General features: G+C 48.2%; 1 protein-coding gene across 1 annotated transcript in view; it reads left to right on the top strand.

The window, feature by feature from the left end:
- Positions 1-441: 441 nt before the first annotated feature.
- The window catches only part of LOC144136972 (nose resistant to fluoxetine protein 6-like), a 187564-nt gene continuing 175055 nt past the window's right edge, over positions 442-12950 (top strand). The window contains exon 1 of the mRNA XM_077669437.1: positions 442-1368. Coding sequence (XP_077525563.1) covers positions 1059-1368 — 310 coding nt within the window. The 5' untranslated portion in view covers positions 442-1058. The remainder of the gene's footprint in view (positions 1369-12950) is intronic.

Genomic DNA, 12950 nt, shown 5'->3' with positions numbered 1-12950 from the left:
CTGTTCTACGCAAGGGTTGGCTCGTGAAGGCGAGCGATCGCGTCGCAGGCATGCAGCAGTCAAGACTGATTGATTTCGAGGAAGTCTGAAGCCGAGTCCCAACGCAATAAAATTTCACGCTCAGAGGTCCGCTCACTCCTGACATCTCAGCACGTGTTATCCCCGCCGGTTTTACTAGCAAAAGCTGCCGGCGCGAGATTGACTGGGAAAGAATATATTCACCACCAACGCAGCCACTCTTCCTCCAGGTGTATATTTACCCGAATGAGAATGTTGTACTCACGGCACGTGCAAATAAGGAAAGAGGCCGAGATGCAAGATCCATTAGCCAGAAGGAGATTCAACCCTGCAGACAACGCCTGGAACCCTCATAATTAGGTATAGTAATTTAATAAAGCTCGCGAAGTCGCCATCTTTGTCATCGTGTTTAAAGACTTTGAGGGGGGGGGGGTGTATCAGGTTTTGTAGCTTCCAAGTTTCCTAACGTCCTGCCCAACAGGCATACTTCAAACCATCCCTAACCTAACGAAGTTTCATTCTGTTTAATGCGACCTTCATAATAGGGGAGTGCGTCACTTATGCATCCAGCGTATTCATTCATGGCTGACAAACTTTACAGGTCGGTGTGATATTTTCGTATCAGAGGGTGCATTCAGGACTAACGTACGCTTCCCAGTTCGAAAATTCTACCTTTGCTGGCGATCAGAGGCTATGTAAATGAACGCAGACCTTCCTATCTATATTTTTCTCGAGTGTACGGAGATCTTTGTTTGTCCAACGGCGAGGCGAGATGTCCTGGCGAACATGTCATTTCCTCGGAAGAGGCTTGTTGTTGCTGCAGCTCCACGCGCACAGCCTCATACGCTACGCCTCCGATGCACGCGCCGGGACTGAGCCGCCACATTTGCTGCAGTCGACGAGTTGACGGACTCGGCAGCAGATGCGCTCCTCTCCATTTCTTCAGTAGTCGCCCGAGATACACCACTTGAAAGGGCTTACTGGAGTATCGTTACACGCGTGTTGGTGTGGAAAATCACCCACATCACAAGGACGTCAACATGGGAACGAGACCATTGTTGTGCTTTCTTGTGGCGTCAGTATCTTTCTTGGGATTTTGGTGCGCGGTGTCAGCCCATGGGGGCCGCATGACAAGCCGCAACACCAGTGTGCCGGGACATGGCAAGACCCAACACTCGCCTCCAGAGAATCTAGCGACCACTTTCCGCCGGTGGGCAAGCGAAGCGGTTCACAATGTGCCGCCTTGGCTCAAGCAGCGCATGCTCGAAGCGCCGTTGTCTGCGGACTGCTCCTTGGCTTTGCTGAGGATGCTTCGTGGGCTCTCATCACTCGAACCTTGGGCCATACGCAGTGAGTAACCGAACCTCTCTCAAAGGCGTCAAGGGAAATCGTGCAAGTCATGCCGAAACGAGACACAGTGCTGCCTAACGTATAGTCAACTACAAATGAAATGCGAACACAAAAATATGAACCAGAACACGCAAAATTGAAAAATATTGTTCGTTAAGGTCCAATAATGGCGCGCTATTTGTATATTTGGAAAGCCAGGTTTCCAAGCTTTGTTTTTTTAGTTATTTTTTATTTGAATACATTCAATGCCCTAGGGCGTTACAGAAGGGAGTAGTTATTGGCGTTAACATCATAAAAAACAAAAGTAAACAAATCATCGGGACAAACAACGACAAAACAATATTAGACTCCGAAAAAATTGCGAATAGTACAAAGAACATAGTTGGGAGCATAAATCCAATCATTAGGAACAAAAGTAACTTTCAATGGAAGTCTTAAATGAAGGCACATCGATTATACTAGCTATTGCAGGGGGCAGGCGATTCTATTCGTTACCAGTTTTGGGAATGAAAGAGGCAAAAAATAAGTTAGTGTTGTAGTGGGGAATGCATACTTAATGGAGATGGTCAATACGGGATGATGTATATGACGGCGCTGAAAGAAGTTCAGTTTGTAGGAGTGCTTTTGAAAAATAAATTTTATGAAAGGCTGATAAACGGGCAATTTTTCTGCGTAGGGATTGGTTGGGAAGGTTTAATGTGCGTTTCATAGCAGAAACACTCGATGTCCGAGTATAGTTAGAAAGAATGAAGCGTGCACTATGATTTTGTACCATTTCCAACATGTTAATGAGATAATCATAATGGAATTCGATACCGAATACGCGCACTCAAGTTTAGGCCGAATTAAAGTTTTATATAAAACTAGTTTAAGCTGTGAAGGCGCCATAGTGAAATTACGTCGCAAGTACCCAATCATATATTTACGTTTCACATTATTTACAATAAAATTTACATGAAGTTGCCAAGAAAGATTGTTGGTGATATGAATTCCTAAATATTTGTAAGAAGCAACAAAGTTCTAGTTTAGAGCGCTGGATATTGTAGTCGGAAATATTGGAGCTATCAGCCTTACGTGAAAATGTAATTGTTTTGCATTTGTTAGTATTTAAACGCATTTTCCATGTGTTACACCATGCAGTAATAATATGGAGGTCACTCGGAAGTATGCAAGTGTGAGAAGCTGCAGTGATAGGTCTATAAATAACGCAACCATCTGTGAACAGCCTAATGCTTGAAGTAACTGCTGAAATGAAATCATTAACACAAATCAAGAAAAGCAAAGGACCCAGCACGAAACCCTGTGGTACCCCTAATATTACTAGACAGGGTGGTGAATCAAATTCATTGGCAGCTACAAACTGACTTCTATTAGATAAAAAAATTTCAATCAAAGAAAGAAAGTTTGGATACACATTTAATTTGCTTAACTTCATGCATAGTAATTGGCGATTAACTAAGTCAAAAGCCTTAGAGAAATCAATAAAAATACAATCGATGCAATGTTCCTGATGAACAGCAGTGGCAATGTCATCTAGGATACAAATAAGTTGCGCCTCACCAGAAAACGTTTTACGGAAAATTCTCCCTATTAACTACCATTTTCGAAAAAGCAACCTCATTCCGAGACAGAATAAAATTAAGCGAGTTATCGGAGTTTACTCCTCTCAACTGAAACCACGGCGTATGTTCTCTTTATGCTCCCTAGTAAACATGAGGAACCTAACGTCCCGTTAGGTCACGTTTTGTAAGTAAGCAACGCGTCATTATTACTTGCATTGAAAGAAATAGCGCTATTTGTGTGTGCTGGTTGGTATTTTGTGTTCGCTTTTCATTTGTTCATGACTCTACTTTGCCTCTTTCCGTGTCCCACAGCATTCTGGAACATACGTTGTGAAATATTTTTCTTGGAAAGTGATAAACAAAAAAACTGAGATCGTTTTTTTCAGCCCTCCAAGAAATAGAAGCGCTGCCAGTGTTACTTGTTTGAACTATTGCATGCTATCACGTGGTACAACATGTGGGTCACGTCCCGTTAGGTCACGTTTTTTAGGGTCCATAAAGAGAACATAGGCCGTGGTTTCAGTTGGGAAGAGTAACCGCCGATGACTCGCTTAATTTTATTCTGTCTCGGAATCACGTTTTTTTTTTTTTGAAAATGGTAGCTAATAGGGAAAAGCTTCCAAATTTCTCCCTCAACGATGTCAGAAGTAAAGTCATGGGGAAAGAATTAAATACAGAGCAATCGATGTGTAAATAACATATGGTATAATTGAAGCAGCGTTTTCATAAGGAAACATAGCATCAATTCGCGTGAGCGGTTTACAGCAGCCGCTAGTCACAGACACTAATACTTGGAACCTCTTAGGGGGTGTGCAATGGGGGTGGTGAGTGACCATGCTTTCATCTCTTTGTCATGTTAGGGAACCTGATTGTTTAACATTTGCGTTAAAACAAACATGGTTGTATTAGCAAGGCAATCTTAGGAATTTGATGGTTTTTTTAAAGGTTTCTAAAGTTCGACGCTGAGGCGCTCGGAGTTCAAAACGCTAGTGCATTCCATCAAAATTCATGGTACATAAAAAGAGCTTTTTCTGGCGTAGTGTCTCTTACATATGCTAGAAAGAAGTCTTCCATTAGCGTCCGTAGGTCACTGGCTGGAGGTTGTTCACGCGAGCATTATTTCTCTGTTTTTTAAACAAAAACATTGTGGTGTGTCTGTCTGCATGTCACCAAAATCAACCGGAAAAGTTACTGTGCCCTTACGCGGGTCACTGTCTCAAATGATCGGAAATTGGAGGGCTGTGTTTATCTACCAGTGGCGACCAATCAAAGAACGAGCTCTGGTCACCCGTGGGTGAATGGTGGCTCCTCCGAACAATACATGGGTGACCCAGGAGCACGGAGCAAGAATATACAGGAGGCGAAACGGCGCATTCTCGCAAGCGCGGGCGAGCGACCAGATAATGTCACAATGAAAACCAAAGCGGACTGCAAAGCTTCGTAGCTCCCCGCACGGGGCACCTTGAGCAATCTTGGTGACGGTACTGGCGATACCGCGGACCCCGAGCCCCCAAACATAAGCTGGATCCAACCGTGGCGATGTGTTTATAGGTGGAGGGTTAGAAACCACGAACGGTGGCCGTCGGAACCCAGGTCAAGCTCCGGTGGATGGGCTCGATGTCTGTTTACCAGGCAGGGAGCTCCGGGACCTCTCTCGGCATCAGGGTAAACCGTGCGAAGAAAGTACCCCCGTCCCCTGCTTTTTCCTATGCTATATGGATAGTTCAAAACCCCCCCAAAAACGTGATCGGCCCCCGAAAAGGGGCCGCACCGAAGTCTCTTTTCCTCTCTTGCCAGAGTTGACATTTCCAAAACCTGACAATTTCTCCCGCTTTGTAATAATGGAATCTCTTGACAAGTCAAAGACCGTCACTGCACAGTCTGTTTTTCTCATCTCCAAGTTCCTTGAGGGCATTGTAGGGAAATCCTACAAAGCCAATAAACTCAGAACAGGGGAAATCCTGATCGAGATTAACAACAGGCAGCAATCTATCAACCTCCTCAAACAAACCCGCATGGTAGATTCAGACATAAAGATCACACCCCACCGCACGCTGAACAGTTCCCAGGGCATCATCTCCGATCCTGACCTGGTGAACGAAACGGAGACAGATCTGCTCAATGGCCTTCGAGACCACGGTGTGACGACAGTGCGAAGGATAATCATGCGTCGAAATGACACCGAAATCCGTACAAAACACTTGATCTTGACATTTGACTGCTCAACGCTCCCCGAGTCGGTCAATGCAGGCTTCATACGATGTCCAGTCCGACCGTACATACCAAACCCGCGCCGTTGCTTCAAATGCCAGCGGTTCGGGCACGGTACGAACTCTTGCCGCGGCAAAACGACCTGTGCCAAATGCGCCGCACAGGACCACCCGACAGATAACTGCAACTCCACCACCTTCACTTGTGTTAACTGCCGGGGATCGCACGCGGCGTACTCCCGCAAATGTGAGAAATTCCAACAAGAAAAGAAAATAATCAATGTCAAAGAAACAGAGAACATCACCTTCCCAGAGGCGCGGAAGAGGTTCGCCTCTTTCCCCCTGGGGAGGTACGCCGACCCAGTATCGCGAGTCGGACTTGGTCCCGCCCCCCCTCCCCCCCTGGGTTGCCTCTGGCAGCCCAACCAGCCTCTGCACCGCTCGCTCACCCAGCAGCGGTTGTGGTCGCAACCTCTTCCGTCGGAACCGGTGCCGCTCCCGTCCCTGCCTCCCCATCCTCCAGTGCGTTGGAGGGTGCCATGGACACCACGGGCCCCGCACCGGCTCCCACCGCCACCGAACCACCCGTGCAACTTCTGGTGCCTCCGATACCTGCGGCGGTGGCGGGTCAAACGAAGGGCCCCCGAAGGGGGGCCAAGTCCGGGGGGCCCGGTTCGACGGGCACACCCAGGACATTGGACGACGAGATGGACGTCGTGCCATTCTTGCCTGCAACGCAGCGCAAGGATCGGCCTCCATCGTCCAAGCCTACAGATAGGCCCAAAAAGCCCAATCCAAGAGTCACAGCCCCGAAAGACGACACATAAACATATACACTCCAGTAGCTATCATAATAAATAATGGGAAGAGAAAATATTGTTCAATGGAACTGCAAAGGCCTTCTGAATAATCTTGACGACGTGTATGAGATTCTGCATACCAATCAGCCAAGTGTAATGTGTGTTCAGGAAGCACATTTGAATTCTAAACACACAAATTTCTTGAATAGTTACCTGGTATACAGGAAAGACAGGGATGGCTGCACACACTCTTCTGGCGGTGTGGCCATAATCGTCGGGAAATCCTTAGCATGCCACCCTGTCACTTTAAACACTATCCTTGAGGCTTTAGCAATACGCTTAATAATATTTAATAGGTTGATAACGGTATGCTCCATATACATTCCTCCTGATGTTACACTTTTGAGCTCTGACATCGAGGCGCTGGTTGACCAGCTGCCCGAACCATACATTCTAACAGGCGACCTTAATGCTCACAATTCTCTTTGGAGCTCATCTCGTACGGATGCCCGGGGTCGCCTGATAGAGAGGTTTCTTACATCCTCTGGAGCATGCCTTTTCAACAATAAACAGCCTACATATCATAACATAGGACACAACACATACTCATGTCTTGACTTGGCTATTGGCTCCGCAGTTCTCTTTCCTCTTCTCTAGTGGGGGGTGGGAACTGACCCATATGGCAGTGACCACTTCCCCACCTCACTTACATATATAGGTAAAGGCCCAAGCAGTTCATCTTCCCATAATAGGTTCAATGAAGCCCGAGCTAACTGGAACACATTTACAGAGACATCGAAACTACACCACACATCCATAGCACACCTACACGTAGATGAAGCCGCACAACTCCTCACGGCGCACATCCTCGACGCCGCCGAAAAGTCCATTCCCCACGCCTCTGGTGCCCCGCGCAACCAGCGGAGGCCGTGGTGGAATGAGGACTGTAGGCGGGCGCGAGAGGCCCAGAACAAGGCGTGGGGTGTCCTTCGTCGGTACCCCACATCGGGTAACCTCATTTTGTTCAAACGGGCCAAGGCGTTAGGAAAACGTGTGCGCCGTGAGGCAAAACGAGAGAGTTGGCACACCTTCTTGACATCCATTAATTCATACACAGACACACACAAAGTCTGGACACGTATACGCAAACTCAAAGGACAACAGACACACAGCCTGCCCCTGGTCAGTACAACAGAGGACACACTGGAAGACCAGGCTGACACACTCGCACAACACTTCCAACACGTGTCCAGATCAGCACACACACGAACACTTTCCTGAAACATAAAGCCTCTTGTGAAAAGAAGTCCCTACACGACAACAACAAATCACAGACTTCTTACAACTACCTGTTTTCACTACATTACCTGAGGGCTGCTCTGAGCACGTGTAAACCCTCAGCTCCGGGCCCAGACAACATTACATACACAATGATACAACACCTACACGCAGACACACTTGAAGCACTTCTAGATCTATATAATAAAATATGGCTTTCGGGGAACATTCCACACTCTTGGAGGGAGGCCATTGTAGTGGCTTTCTTGAAGGAGGGAAAGGACCCGTCGTCCCCCTCAAGTTACCGTCCAATAGGCCTGACGAGCTGCCCGTGCAAGCTCTTCGAGAAGATGATCAATCGCAGGCTCGTGTACTTCCTCGAGTACAATGGTCTTCTCGAGAGCTGCCAGGCAGGCTTTAGGGTGGGGCGATCGACGAACGATCAACTGGTTGCACTTGACTCATACATCAAGGATGCCTTCGTGCATAAGCAGTACTGTTTAACTGTCTTTTTCGATCTCGAGAAGGCCTACGACACCGCTTGGCGTTATGGGATCCTTAGTGACCTCAGGTCATTCGGTGTTTCGGGTAATATGTTGAACACCCTTGTAAGTTATTTGTCGGAGAGAACGTTCAGAGTAAGAGTTGGTTGTGCACTTTCAAAGGTTCACGTCCAAGAAAATGGCGTACCGCAAGGTGGCGTGTTGAGTTGCACTCTCTTTATAGTAAAGATGAACTCTCTTGGAAATTCACTCCCACCAACAATCTCTTATTCTATGTATGTAGACGACGTGCAAATATCTTTTAAGTCATGTAATATGTCAATATGCGAACGTCAAGTCCAGCTGGGTGTCAAGAAGTTTGCCGGCTGGGCAGACAAGAATGGGTTTAAATTGAATCCTGCAAAAAGCTCCTGCGCTGTGTTCTCCAGGAAGCGCGGGGTCCATCCGGACCCAGACATTACTCTTAATGGCGTGTCGCTTCCTGTGAACAAGGAGCCCAAGTTCTTAGGTGTTGTGTTTGACCAGAAACTCACATTTATTCCACACATCAAGGAACTTAAACATAAATGTCTAAAAACAATGACTATACTTAAGGTTCTCTCCCACCAATCGTATGGTTCCGACAAAGAACTCCTACTACAGCTCTATACTGCTTTGGTTGGGTCTCGTTTAGACTATGGCAGTGTGGTATATGGGTCGGCGACTAAACCAGCGTTGCGAATGCTTGACCCAGTGCTACACTTGAGGCTACGGCTTGCGTCGGGTGCTTTTCGCACTAGCCCTGTCGAGAGTCTGTATGCCGAGTGTAATAAGTGGAGCCTTGAGAACCAACGGACGTACATGGACTTACTTTATGCTTTTAAAATTTCATCGCTGAATAACCATCGTTTTTATCCTGTCTTTAACGACACATCCACATCTGTGCTTTTTGTAAATCGCCCATCCGTTCCGCTGCCCTTTTCACTTAGAGTGAGAGAGCGAGCCTCAGATCTTAGCGCTTCGTTTCTAGATGTGTACAGATCATCCTTTTCAGACATTTTACCTCCTTGGAAAGTTCGTCCTGTGTCCTCCGACCTTTCTTTTATGAAACTTGACAAAAATCGGGTACCGCAAGCTGCAATACTGCAGCACTTTCTTTCTTTGCAGTTTAAATACCCACGTGCAGAATTCTACAGTGACGCTTCTAAAACCTCCAATATGGTGTCCTGCGCTTCGCATGGTCCGAAGTTCAATTCAGCCAGAACCATGAGCATACAGACAACCATTTTTTCAGGAGAAGCGTATGAAATTTTACGAATCGTACAACACATTCTTGAAAATCAAATTCCCAATTCCATCATCTATTCAGACTCCTTAAATGTTGTTCGCACACTGTCATCACACAGGCCCCCAAAAAACCACACAGTTAATCTTGTGTTCAACACCATTATGTCGGTCTATGCGCGAAAGCATGAGCTGCTCCTGGTCCCAGGACACTCTGGGATCGCTGGCAACGAGTTGGCAGACGAGCTAGCCGCTGCTGCAGCGCTCGGGAAAACTGTAGACATAACAACGGTACCCTATACAGACTTCAAGCCACACATAAGACAACACCTGTGCAGAACATGTCAAACACACTGGGATGAACAGATAGACAACAAACTACATGTAATAAAGCCACACTTGGGACGGTACACAGCTGACTCACACAACAGACACACGGAAGTCGCCTTGGGTAGGCTGCGGATAGGGCACACCCATGCAACGCACTCGTATCTGCTGACGGGATCTTCTAGACCCCAGTGCAGCAGGTGCGGAGAGGCCCTATCCGTGGTGCACATACTAATCACATGCAAGGCACTTCACACAACACGACACAAACACTTCAGAGAACTCTAAAGATAACATATCCCACTACATCCATCGCTGTTTATAGGTGACGATGCCATAGTTTCCGTGAAACGTGTGTTTGAGTATTTGTCAGACGTAAAGTTTTTAAACCTCATTTCCTATCACGCATAATCAAATCTGGCCCTATACACCAGCCATCACCATTGCCGTTAATTGATTTTATTGTTGTTCTGGCTTTAGTAGCCACTGATTTTTTTAAGATACTTTTGTTTGGCGCTCTTTGCCCCAGCTGGCCTTGCGCCAAAAAACTCCAACCATCATCATCAAAGCTTCGTAGCTGTGGTGGAGAAGGAGAGGATAGCGGCACCTGATGGACGAAATGAAAGCGGCCGCAATACAGCCCGCGGCTGCGTAGTGCAGTGCCGATCGCGGCGGTGCCCAGAAGTAACCCGCCAGTATGAGTTTACTAGTTATAAACAAATGGGTCCGTGGTAGTTAGCACGAACAAGAGGGGGGGGGGGGACGACATTTGGCGTAAGGTATGAATGTTCTGAAAAAAAAAGGGATAGGAAATAATGACTGGAGCGGGACGGGCTGTGGGATTGGACGAGGGAGGAAATAAGGTGGAGAATAAGGAGGGCAGAATGTTGGGTACCCGCAAATTTTCCCGCCATTTTTTTTGGCGGGCTACCATGGTTGCCAGAGCAGGACTGCCCTCTGTTGATTAGCTCGCATCATTCGTAAAGGCCGCGGATCTGTCAGCCCGCTCTGGTTACAAACCCCTGGGCTCGAGCCCGGGTTTTTTTTCGCTTCGTCCCCACGGGCGGTACTACAAACTTATGGGGTCCGTAAAGGCCGCCGATCTGTCAGCCCGCTCTGGTTACAAACCCCTGCTCGCTCGCGCCGTGGGCTCGGGCTCGAGCCTGGTTTTTTTTCGCTTCGTCCCCGCGAAAGGTTCTACAAACGTATGGGGCCAGTAAAGGCAGTCCGTAAAGGGGAAGGCAGTCATGGTCTGGCAACCATGGGGACGAAGCGAACAAAAACCCGGGTTCGCGCCCGAGCCCGTGGCTCGAGCGCGCAGGGGTTTAACCAGAGCGGGCTGACAGATCCGCTCCCTTTACGGAAGATGCGAGCTAATCAGCAGAGGGCAGTCCTGGTCTGGAAACCATGGTAGCCCGGCGAAAAAATGGCGGGAAAATTTGCGGGTACGCCAGCCGAAATGCTACCGTCGAGTCGATGAAAAGAAAATTGGAATGCTAGTGGACAAAACGAAGAGAAGGGAATATTTCCTAGGACAGTTACCACCTGTAACAGGAAAAAAAGTATTTTGTGCGTAATAAGTTTTTGTGCCTGTCCTAAGCAGACCTAGTATTAAACCAAGAGTATAAAACATAGGCATATTAGTCCTTTTTAGGAAGATGACACGTCGTGATCCCGCTACAAACTGGAAACCAATAGAAATCATCATCATCATCATCATTGTCATCATCATCTTCATCGGGACAGCTAGGGGAAGGGCAGAGGAAAACGGGAAGCTCAGAATGCCTGTAGGCGAGGGGGAGACAAAAGAGGGGACAGAAAGGAGAGGGCTGAATGAATTATGGAAAGGGTTGGTAGGAGGCAAGAAACGCCGCCTGGCAGTGGCGCCCCAACCGCTATCGTCTTGCGGCGTCAATTGGCGCGAAGCAAGCATATGGGGGAAATTTGTTTTTTGGGGCTGGAATCTCAAGTAAATAAACAGTGGGCCCCACAAACGAGTTTAAACCCAAGGCACAATATACGCTTGAATATTCAGGCTTGGTTTCTAAATAGAAGCCCCCATTCTTTTATGTGTTCAAACTGCATGCAATGTCACGAGAGCAACGATATGATTTTCACGGCGAGAATGTCAAGCACTTCCTCCAAGGTCTGTGTAGCGTTTGAGGCCTAGCAGTTACGGTGGGAACCCTATTTCACTTAGTGATTAGACCTTTGCTCTGAGGACCCAAGTTTCAGCGCTGCGATTTACAGCAGGGACTAAAGGCGCTCAACCACACGTAATTTCACCACGCGCCCAAAGTTCCCAATGCTGTAGCCCGAGTGGGAGAGGTAATGACGCCGCTAAGCACACTACTTAGCCAACGCCTGTGCTGTCAGTAGTATGTTATCCTATACAAAAATGGAGCGCCCAGTTGTTACTGATGGCGTCTGGTCGCCCCCTTCTAACTCGTTTGAAAGAGAAAGAGCGCAACGCGTCCGCGGTCTCTGCAGATTATTCGGTTTGAGTGACAACGTATTTGATCCGGCCCAGCGGTTCCTGAATCAACTCCGCTCCAGCTCCGAAACCAAAGGACGCAACGTTCGATTGGCACAGTCAGTGTTGTCTACGCGTGATTCTGGTTTCGTGCTGCTTTGATGGTTATAGCTGGACGGAGATGCGGGGCACGATTTTGGACCAATGAGCATTCCGGGGAATGGGATTGGGAGGTTGCGCCATCCCTGACTTTGCCGCAACGTTTAACCTTTTTAGTTTTGCTGCTGGCCCAATACAGCTGGGGAATTACCAGGGCTAAAGACCCTCAATCCGCCCAGTGATTGTGAAAAGGGGTGACTTCCGTATCCGCTGCAGTGCCTTTTTAGATGCGACGCTGAGAGCATCTCTTGTCGGCGGCCCTGTCCTTCCTGCGTGCGTCCGTCATCGTCGTCGTCGGCGTCCGCACTATCCTCCGCTCACCCCCTCTCCTCTCCGATACCGAACACTCTCTCGCGAGGGGCATTGGATTGGATTCGATTAACTTGGCTTGGCTTGGCTTGGCTTGGCTTGGATTGGATTGGATTAAAGTGGATTGTGTTGGATTGTGTTGCGTCATAGCTGCGGCAGACGCACAGGCACCGGCGCGTGCCCAGGTGAGAGCGAACACTCTCAACATCTGCGGGTGTGCGGCCCAGCGCGCTCTCACTACGCCGGTGGGCGGCGCTGCGCGCGGTGCTGCGCATGTGCAGTACTCTCTCTCTCCGCGGTCTCCTCTCCTTCGGGCGCGCTGCGCATATAACCGGTGTGCCACACTCCAGCGGCCTTTCGGTCGACGGTTGCTTTCCGCTTGCCCTTGAACCCCCCTCAGCGTCGCATCACTCCAGGGTTCCCGCGAGGGGAGGTGGGCGTAATTTTTTTCCTCACAATATCACCCAATCATTCCTTGCAAACTTGCATACAGTTTTAGGGGCAATTTTGTAATTACTTCAGTGGCCCGTCTTCCAAGCTTAATTTATTTGAAGCTTTTTAATAGGAAACGCCGTTGCTCTTGAACGGCTCTCTAGCACTATAATGCGCAATAGTGCAAACTGCCTTGCTTACTGTCGGCATTACAACTGCTTTTTACGAGTATAGATCGCGCTAAATGCCTTACAATGGACCTCTCC

Source organism: Haemaphysalis longicornis, unplaced genomic scaffold (genome assembly GCF_048455015.1).
Source record: "Haemaphysalis longicornis isolate Haplotype H1 unplaced genomic scaffold, Haemaphysalis longicornis Haplotype H1 scaffold_1, whole genome shotgun sequence".
NCBI lineage: Eukaryota > Metazoa > Arthropoda > Arachnida > Ixodida > Ixodidae > Haemaphysalis > Haemaphysalis longicornis.
The sequence above is the reverse complement of the archived record's forward strand: the minus strand, read 5'-3'. Positions and strand labels throughout refer to the sequence as shown.